At 39.2% G+C, this 23,953-nt stretch overlaps 1 protein-coding gene across 2 annotated transcripts in view; it reads right to left on the bottom strand.

Moving 5' to 3' along the window:
• Positions 1-2,783: 2,783 nt before the first annotated feature.
• IDO2 (indoleamine 2,3-dioxygenase 2) overlaps positions 2,784-23,953 on the bottom strand; it is a 94,759-nt gene continuing 73,589 nt past the window's right edge. For both annotated transcript variants that reach the window (XM_043984360.1, XM_043984359.1), the window contains 3 exons: positions 18,974-19,025; positions 10,883-11,031; positions 2,784-3,536 (listed from right to left, as the gene is read on the bottom strand). In XM_043984360.1, the coding sequence (XP_043840295.1) occupies positions 3,181-3,536; positions 10,883-11,031; positions 18,974-19,025 (557 nt within the window). In that variant the 3' untranslated portion in view covers positions 2,784-3,180. The remainder of the gene's footprint in view (positions 3,537-10,882; positions 11,032-18,973; positions 19,026-23,953) is intronic.

Genomic DNA, 23,953 nt, shown 5'->3' with positions numbered 1-23,953 from the left:
GGACTTTTCCATTGTACTAGTAGTTGAAACCTACCACATGTGATGTCTCCCCCATGTGAATGTGATCTTACTATAACCAAAGGGCTATAAAACTGTGCATACCCTTTGATCCAGCAATAATACTGCTAGGGCTATATCCCAACGAGATCCAAAAAAGGGAAAAGGACCTATTTTTACAAAAATATTTATAGCAGCTCTTTTTGTGGTGACTAAGATTTGGGAATCAAAGAGATGCTCATCAGTTGGAGAATAGCTAAACAAGCTGTGGTATATGATTGTAATGGAATATTATTGTGCAAGCAGGATATTTTCAGAAAACCCTGGAAAGACTTAGATGAACTGATGCATAGTGAAATGAACAAAATGAGAACACTATACACAGTAACAGCAATATTGTTCTATGAAGAACTGTGAGTGATTCAGCTATTCTAAGCCATGAAGAGAGTACTGCAAACCATTGCAATTTCTTCACAAAAAATCCTAAAACAGACCATTTAATGCCCCTAAAAGAAATTTTGACCACTCTCCTAAAATCTCAGTCCCTCTTCATCGTTGAACTATCACCCCTGAAACCCCCATCTCTGCCAAAGGTGTTCTCAAAAATAAAAAGAAAAATAAATAAATAACATACAACCTTGTAAAATAATAGATTCAAGATAGTGGTAAAAGTAATAGTTCACATTTCTATAATACTCCAAGTTTCACAGGCTCACAACCAACCTGTGAGATAAGAACTAGTATTATTACAATAGTTCCTTCCCTGCCACCTTCAAATATGACTAAACTTCTGTAATCTTTATACCCTCAAGCTATGGGGTCTACATTCACTGCCTCCTCTTCCCCTTTTCTATTCACTCTTCAATCTTTTATCGTCTGGTTTCTGATGACATCACTCAAGTTAAACTACTCTCTCCAAAGTCAATAGTGATATCTTGATTTTTGCCAAATCAAATGGTCTTTTGTCCAGTCTTCCTCCTCCTTCTCCTCCTTCTCCTCCTCCTCCTCCTCTCTCCTTCCTTTCTCCTCTCTGGGCTTTCAGGACACTATTCTCCCCTGGTTCTCCTCTTATGTACCTAGCATCTCTTCAGTCTCCTTAGCTAGATCATTTCCCCTAAATGTGGGTGGTGGCAAAGAATTGGAAATTGAGGAGATGCTAATCAATTGGGGAATGGCTAAACAAATTGCAGTTTGTGATTATGATGATATAAGATGTGATATAAGAAATGATGAGCAGAATGCTCTCAGAAAAACGTGCAAAGACTTACATGAGCTGGTGCAAAGTGAAATGTACTGTGTACAAAGTAACAGCAATATCATAAGATGATCAACTATGAATGACTTTTTTATTCTCAACAATACAATGAGAGAACTCTGAGGGACTTATGCTGAAAAATGCTATTCATCCCCAGAAAAAAATAACTGAAGGTGTCTGAATAGGAATTGAAGCATACTTTTATTTACTTTTTCTTGAGTCTTTTTATGTCTATGTTTTCTTTCACAACATGACTTATATGGAAATGTTTTGCATGACTACACATGCATAATCTATATCAAAATGCTTGCTTTTTCAATGGGAGAGGGGCAGGAAGGAAGGGAAAGTATTTGGAACTCAAAGTTTTAAAAACAAATATTAAAAATTGTTTTTACATGTAACTGGAGAAAAATAAAATACTAAATAATTTTTTAAAAAAGAAACAGCTGGACATTTAGAAATGATGTTTTTTCCTGCTGAATAAATAAAAAAAACAAAGAGCAAATTTTAAAAAATAAAGAGAGGAGTGAGGATGAGGGAATGAGAGAGAGCCACTCTACCACCCTCTGATGAAGAGGCAAAAACTCTAGGAAATTGGTGCAAGACTTTTACTGTGGAGGCTATCAAAAGGGACAGCAATGCAGGAGGAGCAAGTGAGGAACTCACACCAGTCTACTCACTGGAAGCTTCCAATTTTCCCTAATTATTCTTGAAACCTAGGGACTAAGCTATTGTTCCTAGGTGCTGGAAGAGAAGTGTTTCCTGCACCCACTCAACCGCAGGGTTGTTGAGCAAATAACATTAGATAATGGATAGTTATAGCACAAATAATAATAATCAAACCTCACTCCTCCCTCTTGGTAGGAGTTCAATTTGACAGAGTTTTTATTACAGTAATTTACGTATATGTCAATAGAGCATAACAACTAGAGCACTGAATTTGGAGTCAGGAGTGACTTGGGATCAACTATTACTGTGACACTAACATTAACTGTGGGCAAGTTGTGGATCTCTTTGATCCTTAGTTTCTTCATCTATAAAATGGAAATAATATTATATGTGATATCTACCTTCCCACGATTGTTGTGAAATACAAATGGGATATACAGAAATGGTTTTCCAAACTTTCAAACACCAGATACATGTCAGTTGTTCTCTTTGTTTTTCCACTGGAGTGTAAGCTCCATGAGGTCAGGGATTGTGTCCTGAGAGCTTTGTGTCATCTCCCATGAGTGATATAATGCATTGTGCACAGCATTCATTCATTCAAGAATTTTTATTGAGTAACTACTGTGTGCAGGTAACTGTGCTAGCCACTGGGACATAGACAAAGTTTAAATAATTCAAAATTGAGCAATCTTTTATTTAGTAGCTACTTTCTGAAAGGCCCTGTGATAAGTGTTGGGAAAACAAACACAAAAATAAAGCAGGATGGAGCTTATATTTTAGGATTTTAAAATGACTGCCATGATGGCATTGAATGTTTGTCGAATTCATGTTTAATTTTTCTTGTAAAGAAATAGTCAACAAGGCAGTCACACAGCATTTTATTTGGTTTTGGAGTACTAAACTGAGGGCAGATTTGTCGTGTAGACAACACAAAGTAGACATGGTCCATGATACACTTATAAATGAGGATGTCTCCAATCATTTGCCATTACTTAAGCACTATCCAGACAGAGCATCATCTTAGGCAAAGGGCAATGCTAATTCTTCCCTCTGATTAGGAGCAGCTCTTAACACAGAAGACCAGGATGTTTCATGGAGCCCAGAACACAGGGTTCTATTGGAATATACCCACTGGATTCTTGACAAAACACTTGAGGAAAGGGGCATGGGGCAAGTGTGGGACCTAGAAAGAAAAAGGAAAAGGGGAGGAAAGATCCTTCTTCCTCTTCTCCTTTGGACTAGCAGAAGTTGGGGCAAAATCAATCACATTGGTCAATGATTCCTCCCAGGGTTGTGTCCCTGACACTTTTCAGAAAACTGAAGACAGCTGTCCCACCTGTCCCCCTCTCTGCAAGTGCCTGAGGTGGCCCTGCAAGGTAGCCTAGACCCCCATCTTTGGCCTTGGCTGCCCCTGTGAGGAGATACTTGGCCACGATGTTGATGTGATGGCTCCTCAGCTCTGCCAGGGCCTCCACACACTGGTTATAGGCCTCACGCAGCAGATGGCTCCCAGAAGACAAGATGTGCTCCCTCAGTGGAGGGGCAGAGTGGATTTCCTCTATGAAGGCCCTATGGGAAGGAGGCATGTATTCCCGCATTCTGTGCAAGAAGGTTGCTGAAAGAGACCAGAGGAACATCACATGAGCTGAGTCAAAAGAGAAGAAAGACATCATATCTATGCCTGGAGAGGCTGCTCCCCACAACCAACCAAAAATAATACCTTTTATATATTATTTACATATTATTGTCTCCCTCAATAGAAGGTGAGTTTCTTGAGGGTAGGGACTATTTAACGTTTGTCTTTGTATACTCAGTGCCTAGAAAAGTAATGGGTATGTAATAAGTGCTTAAGACATATTTGCTGATGATTGATCATGAATTTAGATCTGAAAATAACCTGAGAAGTTATCAAGTCTAAGTTTCTCATTTGACAGGTAAAGAAAGTGAGGTCCAGAGACTCATAAAGTGGCTTGTCCATTGTCACAAAGGTAATAAGTGGAAGAACCAGGATTTGAATCCAGGTCTTTTGATTGCAAATTCATGGTTCTTTCCATTGCCCCACAATGCCTCTAATATGGCATGGTAGAAAAAGCACTGGACTTGGAGTCACAGAAACTAGCTTCTAGTCTCTGATCTATCATCTGCTAGTTTTATGACCTTGGAAAAGTCACTTAACTTCTCATTTTCATCTGTAAAAAAAGGGATGATGATGCTTCCTTCATCTACTTCATAGGGTAGTTAAAAGGAAAGTAGTTTATAATCTTTAGATACATGCATATATATAATATATATTATAAATATTTACATATATAAATGTAGTTATTCATCTGATCCATAGTCATCTGATTTACTCTGCTGAAATTCTTTGATGTGCAGAGTGGAGATGTATGGCATCTCAGGCCTGATCCTCAGCAATCCACCTAACAAAATAGAATTTGGAGAGTCCAAGGAGCTGCACAGATACTCTGACCATCTGTGAAAAGTACCAGGTGGAAATCCTTATGAACAGATGTGATCATGTCTCTCCTCTGCTCCAGATCTTCTGTAGCTCCCTATTGTCTACAAATGAAGTTCTAACTCCCTAGTCTAGCATTCAAATCTCTCCATGACCTGATGCCAGTTTGCTTTTCCAGCCTTATTTTTTACTGCTCTCCCTCTTCCCTCCCCACCCCAAACTCTATATCCTAGTCCAAGTGAACAGCTCATCATCCTCCCACCATCCCTTCATTGTACACATGAGAAAACAGAGCCCAAAATGTTAAATTGGGCTACCAATCAATCAATGAGTACTTTTAAAGTACCTGCTAAGATGTTAAATGACTTTAAGCAACCAACCAACCAACCAACCAATCAATCAACAAGTACTTTTTTTTTTGCAGGGCAATGAGGGTTAAGTGACTTGCCCAGGGTCACACAGCTAGTGTCAAGTGTCTGAGGCCAGATTTAAACCCAGGAAGATGAGTCTTCTTGAGTTTAGGCCATCACTTTATCCACTACACCACCTATCTACCTTAATAAATAATTATTGATTGACTAACCCCAAGCACTAGTGATACAAGTACACAAAATGCAGTAATCTCTTTTTGCAAGAAGCTTGAATCCTAAAGCTCTGGAAGAGCCCCGAAAGCTTATCTTGTCCCCCACCTTCATTCACACTAGATGTGTGACCCTGGGCAAGTCACTTAACCCTGATTGCCTCAGTTTCTCATCTGTCTGATGAAGGCCATGTCAAACCTCTCCAGTATCTTTACCAAGAAAAATCCCAAACAGGGACATAAAGAGTCAGACATGACTCAACAACAAAAAAGAAACCGGGGGAAATTTTTACAGCAAGTTGCCCTAATAAAGCTCTTATTTCTCAAGTATATAGAGAACTGAACAAAAAATAGAAAAATAGGAGGCATTCCTCAACTGATAAATGGTCAAATGATATAAACAGGTAGTTTTCAGTGGAAAACAACAAAGATATCAACAGTCACATGAAAAAAATTTTGGAAATTATTGTAAATTAGAGAGATGCACTTTAAAACAACTCTGAGACACCACCTCACCACCTCAGATTAACTTAAGATGACAGGAAAAGGAAAAGGAAAAGGAAAATGACAAATGCTGGAGGGTATATGATAAAATAGTCACACTAATGCACTATTGGTAGAACTATGAACTGGTATAACCATTCTGGAGAACAATTTGGAATTATGCTCAAAGGGCTATAAAACTATGCATGTCCTTTGACCCAGTAATACTGCTACTAGTTCTATAACCCAAGAAGGTTAAAAAAAAGCGGGGGGAAGGACCATTAAGCACCAAAATTTTTATTGCTGTTTTTTGTTTTGTTTTTCTTTTTTGTAGTGGCAATTGAAGAGATGCCCATCAGTTCTGGAATGGCTTAACAAGTTATGCTATATGAATATGATGGACTATTGTTATACTATAAGAAATGGTGAGGGGGATAACTTCAAAAAATGGGAAGACCTACATAAACTGACACAAAATGAAGTGAGCAGAATGAAGAGAACAATGTATAGTAATAGCAATATTATAAGGAAAATCAACTGTGAAAGACTTAGTAAATCTGATCAATAAAATGATCCACCACAATTCCAAATAACTCTTGCTATCCTCTGGGTAGAGAACTAATGAAGTCAGAGTGCAGATTGAAGCATACATTTTTTCCCTTTCTTATATACATATGTATAATGAGTATCATACTTCTTGTTTTCTCAGTGAGTAGAGAAAGAGGGAGGAAGAGAATTGTGGAACTGAAAATTAAGATATAATTAAAATTGAAAAGTAAGGATTGAGTGACCATTTATTAGAGGTGCCATATGGGGTTTTATACTTCAGGAAGGGGTTGGAATAGATGATTTCTGAGTCCCCTTCTTACTCTATAATTCTATGTGATCCCAAGGAAAAACTAAAAAATCCAATCCCAATGTGGTACCCTTCAAATGTATTTCCTGCAGATGTCTTCTGAACATATCACATGCATATATATTAGCAAGACTACTGTAGATCAGGGCTAAGAGAAACCCAATCCCAGAGAGAAAGAATAAAGGGGTTTTGTTTGTTTGTTTGTTTGTTTGTTTGTTTGTTTTTTCTCATGGTTAGGAGGGACCAGAGTTCAGGGTTAAGCCTGAACTCTGTGGTTCTGGCTTCAGGCCTAGATCACTATCTCTTGGTTCTAAATGGCCTTTGCTTTGCACAGTGTCCTCAGGCTGGGGTGAAGGAATAAGCAATTTCTCTCAAACCAGTAAAGAAATGACAGAATCTCTGTCTTAGAAGGAAACTCAGGGGCCATCTAGTCTAAACCCTGACACAGAAGCACCCTCCATAATGTCCCCAAGAAGCAATCATTCAGCCTCTGCCTGCAGAACTTCATGGATGCAAAAGCCACTGTCTCTCAAGGCAGCCCATTCTACTTTTGGACAGCTTGGACTGTTTGTTGGAGTTTTTCTTACAACCAGTTGAACTCTGCCCTTCTGAAATGTCTACCCTTTGCTCCTTCTTCTTATGCTTATCCCCCTTCCATATAGTAGCTCTCATATGCCTCTAAATAATAAAAATAGCCTGCAGTTATCTAGTGCTTTACACTATTTGACTCTCGCAATAACCCCATGTTGTCATTCTGTCATTTCAGACTCTTTGTGACCCCACTTGGGGTTTTCTTGGCAAAGATATTTTTCCATTTCCTTCTTCAGCTCATTTTACAGATGAATAAACTAAGGCAAACAGGGTTAAGTGACTTGCCCAGGGTCACACAGCTAGGAAGTGTCTGAGGCTGGATTAGAACTCAGGTCTTCCTGACTTCAGGGCCAGTGCTTTATCCACCACACCACTTAACTGCCCCAATGATATTATGAGATAAGTGCTATTATGATCCTCATTCTATAGATGAGGCGAACAGCGATTAAGTGACTTTCCCAATATCACACAGCTATTGTGTTGTTTAAAATTCTAAATGTGGGTTCTAATCTGTCCCCTCCCCAGTTTTAGGGGGAAACTGGCTAAAATCACTGATAAATTCACCAAGAGTTTAGGCTTTTAAGGGTTTATTAAAAGATATAAGATAGTAAAGAGAGAAAGATTGAGAACAGATTTCTTATAGCATGGAAATCCTAGTCTTCCTAAACTCTCCTGTGAAGTCCTGCCACCACACCGATCTCTCCAGCCAAAGAGGAAGAAATTCCCCACCAGCGTTCACTTCCTCCTTCATGTTCTCCTCCTAGAAATGGGAGGTTCTTCAAGCTGATTGGCTAGCATCATTCAAATTCATTGGTTCACTGGACCCAAAGGTGGTCTCGGTGTAAAGTTCAAAGTTTTTAGCTTCTGAGAACAATACCCTCTTAAGTACCAGCCAGATGTGCTTAGAAGCTAGTCAGCAGTCAGTCACTCTCACTTAATTCAATCAGTTTAGATCAATCTCCAGGTGGGCCCCTAAGTATCTGTTAAATCTCCTCATTTACCACATTCCATTATCTTGACACTTGACACACTATTAAGTTTCTGAGACAGAATTTGAACTCGGGTCTCACTGACTCCACATCCAATGCTTTATCCTTTGTGCCTCCTCACTGCCTTAAATCTCCTCCTAGGATATTTATTCAGATTAAATATATTCAGGTCCTTCAACAGACTTTGATATGGCATGCTTTTCCCATTCTCTGGTGACCCTTTCTAGATACACTCCAGTTTGCTAGCATTCTTCCTAAAATATGGCTCCCAGATCTGAATGCAACATTCCAGATAGGATCTGACCAGAGGAGAAACAAGCAAAGCTTTCAGCTTCATTACTGTGAATACTCTTAATGAAATTCAAGATTACTGGTTTTTGGAGCCTCCACATCACACCACTGACTGATATGGAGATTCCTGTGGTACAGGGAATTAGTGGAGGTTCTCGGACCCACTAGTTCCAGAAATATCAAAGCAATTCTCTCGAACAGTTATCACACAGTTTCTCCCTAATTTAAAATGAGGAAATAGCTACTTAGGAACTTCAACCTGAGTCATAGTAAACAGCTAAAACAAGCTGTTGCCTTGGGGTTTCCTTGTAATAGGAGCCAGGGGCCTGCCAAGATCAGACTAGAATTGGCTTGGTTCAAAGATCTTTTTAAGGGCCTTGCCTTCCCAGCTGACTCAGGAGAATGTGGATTTTGTGACATTTACTGCGCCCACGGCTTTATTGACTGTAAACTGTGTCTGTCCTCTTTTCAAGTCTCCTCACGGCATGGCAGTGACCCTGGATTCTTAAAAACTATGCCAGTAAAGCTCAAGCTCTGGAAGAATCTGGAAAGCCCAAATGAGACCAGAGATGGAGAATGTGGGAAGGCTATCTGGAGATGACTCATCTCCTAAGACAGATTATTTACTGTGGCAAGGACTTGTTAGTCAGCTAGTCAGATATATTCATTTAAAACCTACTATGAACTCTATGAACACAATTACAAAACACTTTTCACACAAGTAAAAATCAAATTTAAATAATTAGAAAAATATCAATTGCTCATGGGTAGGCTGAGCAAATATAATAAAAATGACAATTCTCCCTAAATTAATTTACTTATTCAGTACCAAACCAATCAGACTACCTAAAATATTATATAGAGCTAGAAAAAAAATAACAAAATTCATCTGGAAGAAAAAAAGGTCAAGAATATCAAGGGAACTAAAGAAAAAATGCACAGGACGGTGGGCTAGCCACACCTAATCTGAAGCTATACTATAAAACGGCAGTCATCAAAACTATTTGGCACTGGCTAAGAAATAGAATGATGGATCAGTGGAATAGGTTAGGTACAAGAGATGCAGTAATAAATGACTGTATTAATGTACAGCTTGATGAACCCAAAGACTCCAGCTTCTAGGAAATAACTCACTATTTGACAAAAACTGCTGGGAAAACTGGAAGATAGTATGGCAGAAACCAGGCACATACCAACATCTTACAGTATATACCAAAATAAAGTCAAAAATGGGTACATGAGTTAGACATGAAGGGTGATACCATAGGCAAATTAGGAGAGGAAGGAATAGTTTACCTCTCAGATCTATGGAGAGGAGAATAATTTATGACCAAACGAGATAGCGAATATTATGAAATGCAAAATGGATGATTTTGATTACATTAAATTAAAAAGGGTTTGTACAAACAGAAGAGATGCAGCCAAAATTAGAAGGAAAGCAGAAAGCTGGGAAACAATTTTTACAGTCAATGCTTCGGATAAAGGCCTCATTTCTAAAATATATAGGCAACTAAATCAAATTTATAAGAATGCAAGTCATTCCCCAATTGAGAAATCATCAAAGGATATAAAAAGACAGTTTTCAGATGAAGAAATCAAAGCTATTTGTTGCCATATGAAAAATGCTCCAAATGACTATTGATTAGAGAAATGCAAATTAAAACAACACAGAGGTATCACCTCACACCTATCAGATTGGCTAATATGACAAGAAAGGAAAATAATAAATGTTGGAGAAGCTGTGGGAATATTGGAACACTAATGCATTGTTGGTAGAGTTGTGAACTGATACAACCATTTTGGAGAGTAGTTTGAAACTATGCCCAAAGGGCTATGGGACTCTTCATATCCTTTGACCCAGTTATACCACTAGGTCTATATCCCAAAGAGATCATATAAAAGGGAAAAGGACCCACATATACAAAAATATTTATAGCAGCTCTCTTTGAGGTGGCAAAGAATTGGAAATCTAGGGGATGCCCATCAATTGGGGAATGGCTGAACAAGTTGTGGTATATGAATGTGATGGAATTCTACTGTGCTGTAAGAAATGATGAGCAGGCAGATTTCAGAAAACCTTGAAAAGACTTAAGTGGACTGATGCTAAGTGAAGTGAGCAGAACCAGGACAACATTGTACACAGCAACAGCAACATTGTGTGATGATCAACTGTGATAGACTTAGCTCTTCTCAGCAATACAATGATCCAAAACAATTCCAGAAGACTCATGATGAAAATGCTCTCCACATCCAGAAAAAGGAACTGTGAAATCTGGATGCATATTAAACTATACTGTTTCTACTTTTTTGTTGTTGTTTCCCTTTTGTTCTGATTCTTCTTTCACAACATGCCTAATGCAGAAATATGTTTAATGTGATTGTGCAAATATAACCTATATCAGATTGCTTTCTGTCTTGGAGAGGGGGGAGGGAAGGAAATTTGGAACTCAAAATCTTATAAAAACAAATGTTGAAAATGATCTTTACATGTAATTGGAAAGTAATAAAATACTTTTATAATTTAAAAAAACCTACTATGTTCCAGGCACTGTGCTCAGCACTGGGCTAGTGATTTGCACTGGCTCCATGTACCTCTCACATTCACAGAATCTGGTTCCTTAAAATTCTAGCCAATCTGGTGAGGAATCTTTGGCAAAAGTGCCCACTGAATTTTTTAAACATTTAAAAAATATTAAATAATGATAATTAGACTTACTGCTTTCCTTGCTATGACAAACACCTAGTAACTCATCAATTGCATGAAATACTGTGCTCTGAGCTGTACTTCCTCCAGAATATTTCAAAGGCTCTTCTGAGACTCCTTCATATATCAGCCCCTCTGGAATAGCTGGGTTATCCTTCCAGCTGTAAAAGAAAACAAGACAAACAGAGTTTTTTCCATAAATTCTATGCAATTGGATTATATAAACATATAGTAAGTGCCTAGCATATGTGGAGTGAGAAGCAGTGAATTATAACAGGGAGAGAACTAAACTTCATATTTGGAAGATGTGGATTTGTGTTCTGCCTGACACATACTAGCTGTGTGACCACAAGACATACTAGCTATGAGACCATGAGCAAATTATGTAAGCACTTACTGTCCAAGTCAGCGCTTTCAGAGCTCAAAAGCACAAGCAAAATCCCAATCTTCATCATCAAGGCCAAGGAAGTTTCTACACTAGGTGTTCCTTACGTGGATAAAACCTCAGGTCCCCCAAAGTGCCCCCTCCACAAAATGTGCAAGGAATGATGCCATGTGCAGGGACTATTAAAACAGCAATAAGAAAGCCCTTATACTCAAGGAACTTAACCACTAATGAGGGGACTCCAACATGCATGGAGTTAAGATCATCTCCTTTTAAGCTTTGAGAGAGCTTAACAATGCACTAAGATTTTTGGAACATCTTGTATAGAGTACCCAGAAAGTAATACAAAATAACTCAGAGAGAGGAAGCAGGAGAGTGAGAGGAAAAGAGAGGAGAGAGAGAGAAGAAGAAGAAGAGGAGGAGGAGGAGGAGGAAGGAAGAGGAGGAAGAGGAAGAGAAGAGGGATGCGGAAGAGGAGGAGGAGGAGGAGGAAGAAGAGGAGGAGGAAGGGAGAGATGAAAGAGAGATGAGGAAAGGAGAGAGAGGAGGAAGGGAAGAAAAGGAGAAGGGGAGAAAGGGAGAGAGAAGGAAAGAGGAAGAGAGAGGAGAGAAAGGAGAGGAGAAGAGAAAGAGAGAGAGGGGGAGGAGAGGGAGAGGCAAAAACAGGCAGAGAGAGAGTGAACATCAATAACTAGAAAGATTCAGAAAGTCCTCATGTAGAAGATCATATTTGAATTGTACTTGGAAGAAAACTAGGAAGATAAGGAGGTATATTCCAGATAGGGACAGGTGACCACCTACCTGTGAAAAAACGCAAAGGTCCCTCCATGAGGGGAAATTTCTAGTACATTCAAGCCAGTGTGACTGGATCAGAAAATCACAGAAAGAGCATAAATAAGGAGGATATTGTGGTATGAAGTTGAAAGGGTAGGTGGTAACCATGTTGTGAAAGGTTTTCATGGCAGACTGAGGAGTTGGTATTTCATCCAGGAGACAGGAATGAATCTGAGTGAAGAGTGTGATACATCCCATATAAACAGGAGTGAGTGGCAGGCTGCAGGGGATTCACCACCACAATCCACAGACTAGCTATTCTCTCCCCAAAGTGTTTACACACTATGGAGTAAGTGAAGCTAGTTTCCATTCCTGGCTCACCTCTTCACCACCTTGTATGAGTTTAGACAAGTCATTTTCCCTCCCTAGAACTCAGTTACCTCTCCTATAAATTGCTAGAGTTGAGCTAATGGATCTCTAAGGTACTTTCTACCTTGACATCCCATGATGCTGAATTCCCATCAGCTTCACATGAAAACACAACCCTCTGAGGATGAGCTTGTCCAGTAGTATAATGATGAGAGTTGGATTTGGGCATAAAGGAATGAAGTCCAAATACTAGCCTTCCACTGAGTTGCACATTCATAGAACCGCCCCCCCCCCCAAAAAATCACAGAATTTAAGAGTTGGAAAGGAATTTCAGTGCTCTGAGCTGGGGCTCATCTAGTCTAACCTATATATGGAAGGAATCCCCACAATAACATGTCCATCATCTATTCAAGTCAGTAAAGCAATCAGTGAGTACCTATATGCCTAGTAGTGTGGAGACATTGTTCCTTTTTATTAAAGAAATGATCAAGGCTAGAACAAGTGGGAACAAGCTTGTTAAGTGTCATAGCAGAGGCAAAGGGCATATGAAAAGGATGTCCTGGCCATGCACACTCTACACATGCCTATGGATCATGTTCATTTTCCCTGGATGGAAACCAAAATTTGAGACTTGAGCAGTCAAGGGAGGGTATCTCATTCTAAACACTGTTTCTTCAGCTATTATGAGATGACTCCTTTTCTAAAGGAGAAAATCAAAGCCTAAACAACTGTTTTGGGAAGATCTGAGAGGGAAATATTTGCCTTATCAAACAATTATTTTTAGCCTTTCTTGGAGCATATTTATAGCAACCCTAAGAAAGGGATAAATTTGAAATGATGAAAGATTTAAGTGCTATTTTTTTTCATCAGGGTCAATGTCCTCCCCAAGAAGTTTAATGTGAGCGGGAACTGAAGGGGAGGAGCTTCAGCTTATAACAAAATCCTCAATGCATGAAAATAAAATTTTAAAAGAATCCCAACCACAGATAAGATCAGGAATAGGAAAGTAAAAAGAAATTTTGTAATTGAAAGTGAAGATAGTCCTGATTTTTAATTTTATCAAAATGTCGGCATTGGTGGTCATCTATTGTTTTCAATCCAGTTCAAAGGTCACTCATTGGGTACTTACTGTGTTTAGTGTGTTGCTTTTACCCTGGGGATAAAAAGATGCTCCTACTTTCCAGTGCTTTACATTCCATAGTAGTGCTATGACATGGATATAAATAAGTATGGTAGAGGGTAGAATGTGATTTAAACAAAGAAGAGAGTCAGATAAAGTCCTCTAAGAAACTTTGAGGACAGAATTGGGGAAGAGACAACTAGGGAAGATTTCATGAAGGAGGTGGGAACCTAAACTGTGTGGTTAAAAAAAAGTCTACAATAGGTATAAATGAAGAATTTAGAGAATTCTATTACCAACGCCAACCCTGTTTAAAAAAATGGCCATTTCTGATTTTGTTAGGCCATACTAGGTGGCAGCTGAGTGACTCAATGGATAAAGCACTGGCCTGGAGTCAGGAAGACTGATGTTGAGTTCAAATCTGGCCTCAGATATTTCTTAGCTGTGTGACCCTGGGCAAGACATTTAACCATGTTTGCCTCCGTTTTCTCATCCGTAAAATAAAAGAAATGGCAAAGCATTCCTATATCTTTTCCAAGAAAACCCCAAATTGGATCATGAATAGTTGGACATGACTGAAACAACTCAACAATATTAGGTGGGAGAAATAGTGGTGAGATCAAAAGCATGGGAGTGGTTGATATTTTCATTAGGAAAAAAACAAAACAAAACAGCAATGCCTATTGGCTTCCAGGAGGGTTTTTTAATCTCCTTTAAAGTCTTCTTTGGGGGTGGGGGGAGCAGCTGGGTGGTGCAGTGGATAGAGCACTGGCCCTGGATTCAGGAGGACCTGAGTTCAAATTTGGCCTCAGACCCTTGATACTTACTAGCTGTGTGACCGTGGGCAAGTCACTTAACCCCAATTGCATCACCAGGAAAAAAAAAAGTCTTATTTGTGTGAAATCTTTCCTAATCCTCAACTGAGAGTACTTCCCTCCCTATTTCCTCATATTTAACTACTTTGTATGTATTTGTATTGATTCACTTTATATAAATACACACACACACACATATATGTATATATATTTTTTATGGATATTACACATTACTGTGACTTTTTAAAAGTTCGAGAGACATAGTTTCTGGGTAATAAATTATTTTATTAATAATGAATGAGGTTAGTGGCACTCTCAAATGCCAAAGACCCATCATGGTGGTGGTCTCAAAGTCTATATGCCCTTGGAAGAGTGCATGTTCCTGAGGCTGGCAAACAATTCTGATTGGTTAATAATTAATGAGAAAATGAATATTATAATGAGATGTGGGCTTATTCTAATGAGGGTCCTGGGGATATGTGACTTTGATCATGCAAGTCTTGGTCAAAGAGACATTAATTTCCATATCACCTGTCTGACAAAAGGGAAAATTCATTTTCCCAGACCTATGTGAGTTAATACAATGAGCAGGAACCTACCCATTTGCCTAAACTTGGAATTTATTTTACTGTCTTTGATTAGATCATAGCCTGGGTAAGTCTTTGCCCAAGATTTTCCATATTGATTGATTTCTGGATGAAGAAGTATAAAAGGGGGAAAAACTTCATCCTAATTCAATAATTACTTATTAAACATGAAAGAAATATTTCTTTTATTATATATATATATATACTTGCTATCATTCATATAGAAAATATATGTGTAAATATAAATACATATATTTGTGTGTGATAAACACATACACACTTGTTGTTTCACCCTTCCCAATGCTTGTTCCTTAAAATTAAGTATCACGTCTTTTCTTTCTTTCTTTCTTTCTTTCTTTCTTTCTTTCTTTCTTTCTTTCTTTCTTTCTTTCTTTCTTTCTTTCTTCCTTCCTTCCTTCCTTCCTTCCTTTCTTTCTTTCTTTCTTCCTTCCTTCCTTCCTTTCTTTCTTTCTTTCTTTCTTTCTTTCTTTCTTTCTTTCTTTCTTTCTTTCTTTCTTTCTTTCTTTCTTTCTTTCTTTTTCATTTTTTTTGTACTTTTAGCCCCAGAGCCTAGTATAGTGGCTGGTACATAGTGTTGTTGTTCAGTCATTTCAGTCCTGTCTGACTTTCTGTGACCCCATTTAGTGTTTTCTTAGCAAAGATACTAGAGTGGTTTGCCATTTCCTTCTCCAGCTCATTTTACAGTTGAAGAAACTGTGGCAAATAGAGTTAAATGACTTGCTCAGGGTCACACAGCTAGTTAAGTGTCTGAGGCCAGATTTGAACTCAGGAAGTTGTCTTCCTGGTTTCTATCCACTACTCTACCTCGCTGCCCTGGTACATAATAGTCAATTAATACCTGTTGATTGATGGATGGATGGAATGTGTAAAATGGAATCCTGTTCCCCTACCTCTACCTCCTGAAGTTCATCCTTTCTTTGAGGCCCTCATCAAATGTTACCACTTTCTCAAAGACTTCCCTGATTTTTCCCTCTACTTCCTGCTAAAAGTGATACTTCTCTCCTCTCCCATATTGTGTCTCATCGTTCTTCATTTGGCTCTCTCAAACCAGCCCTTGTATCATAGCTATTTATGGATGTACCTTATCTGCCCTCTATTTTGTCATGAGCATAAGAATTGGGTTGGTTTTCATCTTTGAATTCCTTACATTGTCTTTGAATCCCTCATCTTGCATAATGCAGTCCCTTTGTTAAATAAATGGTTGATGAATTAAACAATTATTTGCAAACATTTGTCCCTCTAGGGGATAAGGACTATATTTTCCTTCATCTTGGTGTCTGCACAACTGAGCACAAGGCCTCATACATATCTTTTTTCTTCCTTTTCTTTTTTTTAGGGGGCCTGTGATTTCATCAGTGTAGAGAGGTCAAGGACTTCCTCTGTAATTTATAGTCTTTAGGGAGCTGCCTGAGGCACTAAGAACTTCAGTAGCTTGTCCAGAGTCACAGCTGCAAGGGCCAGACTTGTACTCAGGTCTGACATTTATGCCAGTTTTCTAATCACTAGTACTCAATGTATAAGGGCCTACATCTTTTTAATAAGTTGAGTGAAATTGAACTAAAGATTACAGTAACCCTCTGGGTGCTCTTTATTTGTGAGACACTCAGAAAGCTATGCAAGTTTAGTAGTAGTTGTTGTTGTTGGTCCTTCCTTCTCCAAGAGGACCATTAGATCAGGTTGACGTCATGACTTGTACTGAATTGGATTGAAGTGAGGGAGGGCTGTGCAAGGTCACCAACCTCACTCTCTCCTCCAGAGCCACCTGAGTCCAGTGGCAAGATATAGATATAGACATAGATATATACACATATGTATATATCTATGTATATATCAGTCATCTGTATAGGTATAGGTATAGGTATAGATGCAGATATAGATACAGATGTAGATATAGATACAGATGTAGATATAGATATAGATATAGATATAGATATCAGGATGGCTGGAGATGGCCCAGGATGTTTGAGGCGATTGGGGTTAAGTGACTTGCCCAGGGTCACACAGCTAGTAAGTGTCTGAGGTAAGATTTGAACTCAGGTCCTCCTGGCTTCAGGGCCAGTTGTCTATCTGCTATGCCACCTAATTACCCCAATAGTAGTGGGTTTTGGTCAGGAATGCTAATTCCCTATATGGCTTTAGACTAACTTCTTACCTAGCAGGAGGTTGCTGGAAACCCTTTCAGTCTTCCTTACTCATACTATACCACATCTTCATTACTTCAACTGAAGTAATTCAGTTCAACTCAATTCAACAAACCAATTAGGTACAATGCACTGATGCTGGGTACCATAGGAAGAGTCCCCGCTCTTGAGGGGCTTGCGCTCTCCTGGGGCAAAAGGACATGTACACAGATAATATTAAATATACTAAATATGAAATCATTTCAGTAAGGGAAAGCATGCTCAGGGGATCATGAAAGTCTTCCCATAGGAGGTGGCCCTTGGGGTGAGCCTTGAATGGCACTAGAAATTCCAAGATGTGGTAGTGAGGAGGTAGAACATTCTAGGCAAAAGAGGCAGGCAGTCTGTACAAAGGCAGGATGTGGAATACTATCTATGGGGAGAAGTAAATAGACCACATTAGCTGGAACTTAGTGTATGTACAATCTATACAACTGTGTGCTAGTAAATATGAAACAATTGACTTCCTGAAAATTTTTTTTTAAAGTACAGCAAGGGACAGCTAGGTGGCGCAGTAGGTAAAGCACTGGCCCTGGATTCAGGAGTACCTGAGTTCAAATCAGGCCTCAGACACTTGACACTTACTAGCTGTGTGACCCTGGGCAAGTCACTTAACCCGGAAAAAAAAAAGAAAAAAGTACAGCAAGACAGGTTTTTAAGTTTAATTTGCATTATTAACACTTTCTCTGTCATTTCTGCAAGTCTAGGCAATCAATGAAACAGTAGCTCAAACCCTGATCTACCAAGTTCTGAGGTATAAATACTCATTTTGAAAATGTAACAATCAGCTCTAGGAGGTCAGTTTGTGTTGGCTCCAGCATGCCCTTCACTCATGGTAATAAGTCCAGAAAGCTAGGTTGAAGCTAGATTTTGAAGGCCAATAAATATGAAAAGGAAGAGTTATTATTTCATACTAGAGGTACTAGGGAGCCATTGAAGCTTCTTGAATAGAAGAATATCATGGTAGCCACTTTAGGACTATTAACTTGGCAGCCATGTGGCAGGTGGACTGAAGAGTAAAGAGCCTAATATTTGGGGTTTGGTGTCAGGCTTTGTCTTGGCCCTGTTTCCAAACAAGGCACATAGACAGATAATGAAGCCCTCAGGAAGCTTATCTCAAAATTTGGGGGAGAGGCAATGGGACCACTTTTGAAGTAAATAAATTTATTTTTTAGTCTTCTCCCACCACTATTCCTCTATTTCCCCTCCATTGCCTTTCTCCTTCTCTCCCTATGCCTTGTCTCCAAGGGCCTTCCTGCTACCCAGTGACCACCTAAAGTTGCCCAGATACTACATACTGTCCAGGACCACCCTCTCCTTATAGTGCCAGAATGATCTCTCTTTGCTTTCTACCACTTACCATAAAAAATCTCAGTGCTTCAGTGTAAGAATTCTTAGATAAATGTTAGAGTTGAATGTTAGATGAGTCATGTGCTTAAATTAAGTCATATTATGCTGTGCATAACAAATCACACTCCTAAACTGTTATATACTCCTTTTACCTGCCCCATTGGGGAGGTAAGACAATGGGGAAAGGGGAAGAGTAGGAGTAAATAGAACTGAGAAATGTAAGCTTCTTGTCCCCTCTTTTACAGGACTCAGAAATCATACAGAAGTCTGTCATGAGGATCCAGGAAGAATCACCTATTTCTCAGTCATTCCAGTGACCACACAGGCCTGGGACCATAGGCAAAACAAAATTAAATGTCATTCCTCACCCTAAGGAATTCCCTGATCCTTCATCCCTGACCTGGACCCAAACAGGTACACTGTGATTCTCTTCTCCTCCCCATCCCAATTAAGAAAGTGTTCATGTGGCTTCACACAAGGAAAGCAATTGAGCTGTACTTACCCAGACAGAAAGATCCGGATGACTGCATAAAATATGGCTGGATCTACATAATCTAAGGGAACAATCAAAATGTGAACTTTTCTACAGGCAAAAAAAGAGAGAGAAGAAGAAGAAGAAGAAAAAGAAAGCAATTGGTTACACGTGCAGCCACTCTACTGTCTCTCAGGCACTTCCTCCATCTGATCTCTACAATGACCTAGAATTAAAGCAGCCCAGAGAAAGGGATGGAATGTTCCCTCCTGTACTTGCCTTCCGTGGGGTTTGCAGAAATCTTAAGCTATTCCATATGCTACCCTGCCCTATTTGTTGTGCTTCCCAACTCTGTCATTTAAAAAAAATAACTTGAAAAGAAAATTCCCAACAGATCAAGGCACTCATGCTGAATTTTGCTCAAGGACATCTAGTTTGTGAAGACAGGCTGGCAGTGGGTACAGAGGAAAGAATGGAATTGAGAGGAAAGAGGTCCCCATATGGTGCGGTATAAAAATGCTGGCTTTGTAGGACCTGGCTTCAAATATTTGAGCAAGTCACCTGATTTCTCTATGCCTAAGTTACCTTGTTTATAAAATCAGACAATTATCTCATTTTACCATCACTTTTGGTTATAAATTTATGATGCTATAATAAATTCTTAGAATAGAGAACCTAACGTTAGTAATGGCCTGAATCTTGGTATCATAAAATCAATCCCAGAGTTGGAAAGGACCTCAATTGCCATCTGACCCAATCCCCACCAAGAGAATTTATCTTTTCCACAATAACCCCAACATGTGTTCATCCAGCCTCTACTTGAAGAACTCCCTACCTCCCAAGGCAGTACATTTCACCCGTGCACAAACATAACTTTAGGAGTATTGTTTTTTCTTGCACCTAACATGTGTCTGCAAATCATACCCATTGCTCCTAGTTCTGACCTCAGGGGCTTGGTTCAAGTTAGTCCATTTGTCATGTGACAGCCCTACAAATACTATTATCTCTAGGGAATAGATGGCCTGAGTCTTCCCAGGCTCACAGAACAACACGGGAATGACCACCTACTTCATGTTCCATCTGACTCAAAGGTTCTTAAACTTGATTGGGTCATGAACCCCTTTGGCAGTGTGGTGAAGCCCTTTCTCGGGATGAGGTTTTTAAATTTCCAAAATTATATATATGGGATTATAAAGGAAATTAAAGGTTAGTGAGAAAAAGATATAATTTTTTCCCACCCAAATTCATAGACACCTTAAAATCTCTCCGTGGATCCCTTGGAGGTCAATGGACTCCAAATAAAGAACCTGTGAATTGTTACAGAATATTCTGTTGCCAAAAGAAGTCCAAAAAGGGCTTTACTTTGGGAAGATCTGGTTGTTCTCTGATGTCAACTGTAAGAAGTAATGGTATGACCCAACTGTATTTATGATTCTGTCATTCATAAATTTGTTCAAAGTTTTTTTTTAATCTTTTTCTGTTTGCTAGAAGTAGCAACTCTTGGGGTTCCATAAAGTGATTACCTACTGTGTGAAGTTGTGCTTGCTATTATCTGTCCTAAACTCCAATGAATTCATTCAATTCCATAGGCCAAATATGGGTAAATATGATTGGCTCTGGTCAAAATTGGAAAGGCAGGGTTTTTTGTTCTTTTTAGATCCATTCTATCAACCTCCTTATTCCTCCATCCTCTATATCCATTCAGGTAGCCCCACTAGCCCCACAATGCAAGCACCTAATACTTCTGTTGTCTGGATGCCCAGGGCACAGAGCAACAATGATAATAATAACTGTTGGGTTGGTTTTTTTAAAAATAATACTCACAAGTTTATGGAGATATTTCCTCACAATAATCCCATAAGGTGGGAAGTACAAGCATTATCAAGTATCATTCTGCAAATGAAAAAACTGAGCCTCAGAGGCAAAATAAATTGCCCAAGTAACCCATCTAATGAGTATCAGAATTAAGATTTAAATCCAGGTCTCAGGACTCCAAGCCCAGAGCCCCAGTATTATATCACACCCTGACTTTGTATTCCCTGGCAAGAACCAGTTTCAGATCTTCCTCTTCTGGCTTGCACCACTGAACTTTACCATCCTGATTTCCCTTAGACATCCATGCCCCATCCTGGGCAATGAGAGCTTAATATTCTGTTTCTTCTATAAAATAAGGCTAATAGTAGATCCTGCCTTCCAGGGTCGTCAAGGGGATTGAATGAGATAACATATGCACAATACTGTGCAAACTTCAAAGTATCATATAAATGCTAACTACTATTCTAGCTGTTATCATTATTAGACTAATTTGAGGTACGGTGTTAATGACCAATAATGGCTTAATCAGTTATGCCCTGGAGAGACTACTGTCACACTTTTAACAGATACAAAATTCACAAAATGTCAAAGTTAAAAGAGAGCTTGTAAAGCATCTAATCCAACAAGAAGCTGACCAGAGATTCCTCCTACAACAAGTGGTCATCTAGCCTCTCCTTGGGAACCTCTAGTGACAGGGAATTTACTACCTCTTAAGGCAACAAATATAGAATACTTTGGACTGCACTGACTTTTAGTGAGTTTTTCCTTAAATTGATTTGAAATCTGCATATCCTTCATTGCTTTAAACCAAAAGACTGACAATAGGGGAAATTGCAGTCAGGTTGGTGGGGATGATATTTTAGGATTATTGGAAATCAGGAGAAAAAAAAACATTTTGTGTGCTTCAAATCAGACCCTGTAGAGGCTATTTTTGCTGACTCATTGGAGAACCAGTCTCCCTGGTGAAGAAAGAAAATATATTTTGAACTGATGCCTGATCTTGGAAGTACCAAGAGAAAGCTTGAGAGCTGAGGGAGAGGGAAAGGATGGAAGTTTGCTGCAAACTAGGTACATTAGCATGTACAGTAGAGAGTATCCAAGAACAGAATTAATTTAGCCCTCCTTATGTCTACATGGTTCTCCACTGGAATGACGAAATGGCCCCAGAGACTAAGGAATCTACTGGGATGGGAGAGCCCAAGAACAGCTGTGGTCCAACTCAGTCTTCAAACAATGTTTTGGGGTTCAGGAAAGCTCAGAACACAAGGCCAAGCAGATTTCCCATCAAATTTTAAACCAGTGTAGCTTTCTAGAGAAATTTAATCCATCTGTTTTTTATTAATTTACACTCAGCTCATCAAAAAGTCATGTTGCAAGAATTATTTGATGTCTGGAAAGCCTGAGGAAATTTGCTTTGTGAAGATTATTATTATTATTATTTAAATATTTGCTTTGTAGTGAGGAGTTTCCTTTAATCAAAGCAAAACTCAGACAATACCTGCTTTGGGCCAAACTCTACACTCACAAGCCCACCCCAGACTCCAGTGTTTTCAGGCCATAATCCTACGGTTCATGATATTCATGGTCTGGAAATCTCTGCAGTCTTTATTATTACCATGAATGGACAAAGTTTTGGAGGGAGATGCTCTTCTCCCAGGCTTGTGGCATCTAAATCTTTGTGCAGCCTGAGTTCCAGCCCAGTATCCTATGATCATATGATCTCCTGTCTCTTACAAGTCAACATGAGGAAAACTGCCAATCATTGTCCATATCTCATCAAGCCTCTTCTAGCTTCCCAGGACCTCTCATTCTCCAAGTTAGCTTAGCTGGACACCTTAGAATTTTCCTTGACTCTTGATTCTCCCTCTTTCACTTTACCCTACATCCAAGAGTCACCAATTCTCACTGAGACTGGCTGTCTTACTCATCCCTTTGAAATTCCTACCATCACCCTGATGGTCTAGGCACCCAAAGTCAATATCCTATAGGACAAAGAGGACTAGATTTGTAATTGGGAGGCCTGGGTTCGATGTCTGGCTCTGTCCATTACCATATTTATGACTTTGGAGAAGAGCCTGGCTTTCTGAGCCTCAGATTCCTTATCTATAAAATGAGAGCTGAGATAGGTGGACTTGGCTCATTTCTAAGATACCTTTTGCCTCTATAATAAAGATAATAACAGATAGCATTTTTATAGTGTCAGACACTATGCTAAGCACTTTATAAATATTATCTCCTTATATTTTGGGGGGGGCGGGGCAATGAGTGACTTGCCCAGGGTCACACAGCTAGTAAGTGTCAAGTGTCTGAGGCTGAATTTGAACTCAGGTCCTTCTGAATCCAGGGCTGATGTATCTCCTTATATTTTTCCAACAATTCTGGAAAGTAGATTCTATTACTATCCCCATTTTACATTTGAGGAAACTGAGGAAAAAGGTTACGTGACTTGCCCAGGATCACACAGATAGGAAGTTTCTGAGACTAGGTTTGAACTCATGTCTTTCTGACTCCAGGTCCAGTGCTCTATCTACTGTTCCACCTAGCTGCCTATATAAATGGCTACAATTATAGCCACAGCTACCCTCCATGATTCTAATCTCTGCTTGACCCAAAACTTCCCATATTGTACCACCAGCCTAATTTTCCTTAAACAGTAGTCTCATAACACCACTACTTAGCTCAGAAAATCCCTAAGTCACAGAATCATAGGTATCCATCTAGAAGGGACTTCAGAGACCATGTTGTTCTTTCTTTCACTCTTTTCTCTGCCTCCTCCATATTATATCAAACCCAAACTCTTTTACCTGATTTCCAGGTCTTTTATAATCTCGCCTCATATTTCATAGCCACTCTTATTACCCACTGCTTTCTATAATGAACCTTCTTCTCAAAAGACTTTCTCTCTCTCTCTCTCTCTCTCTCTCTCTCTCTCTCTCTCTCTCTCTCTCTCTCTCTCTCTCTCTCTCTCTCTCTCTCTCTCCCTTTCACACACAAAACCACCATGGCCAACTCTACCTCTGTGGGTTTGCTCATACTGTTTGCCTCACCTAAAAAGTTCTTTTGTTTCTCTTCCGCTTATTCAAATCTGACATCCTTAAAGTCCTGCCAAAGTCCTATTTCCTTCAGGAAGTCCCCTTGTCTTCATTCTTGATTTCTCTCTCTTCTCCAGTCTCCTATAACATTCATCACTTGTGC

This window comes from Dromiciops gliroides, chromosome 2 (genome assembly GCF_019393635.1).
Source record: "Dromiciops gliroides isolate mDroGli1 chromosome 2, mDroGli1.pri, whole genome shotgun sequence".
Taxonomy (NCBI): domain Eukaryota; kingdom Metazoa; phylum Chordata; class Mammalia; order Microbiotheria; family Microbiotheriidae; genus Dromiciops; species Dromiciops gliroides.
Note: the sequence above shows the minus strand (reverse complement) of the source record. Positions and strands in the feature narration are given on the sequence as shown.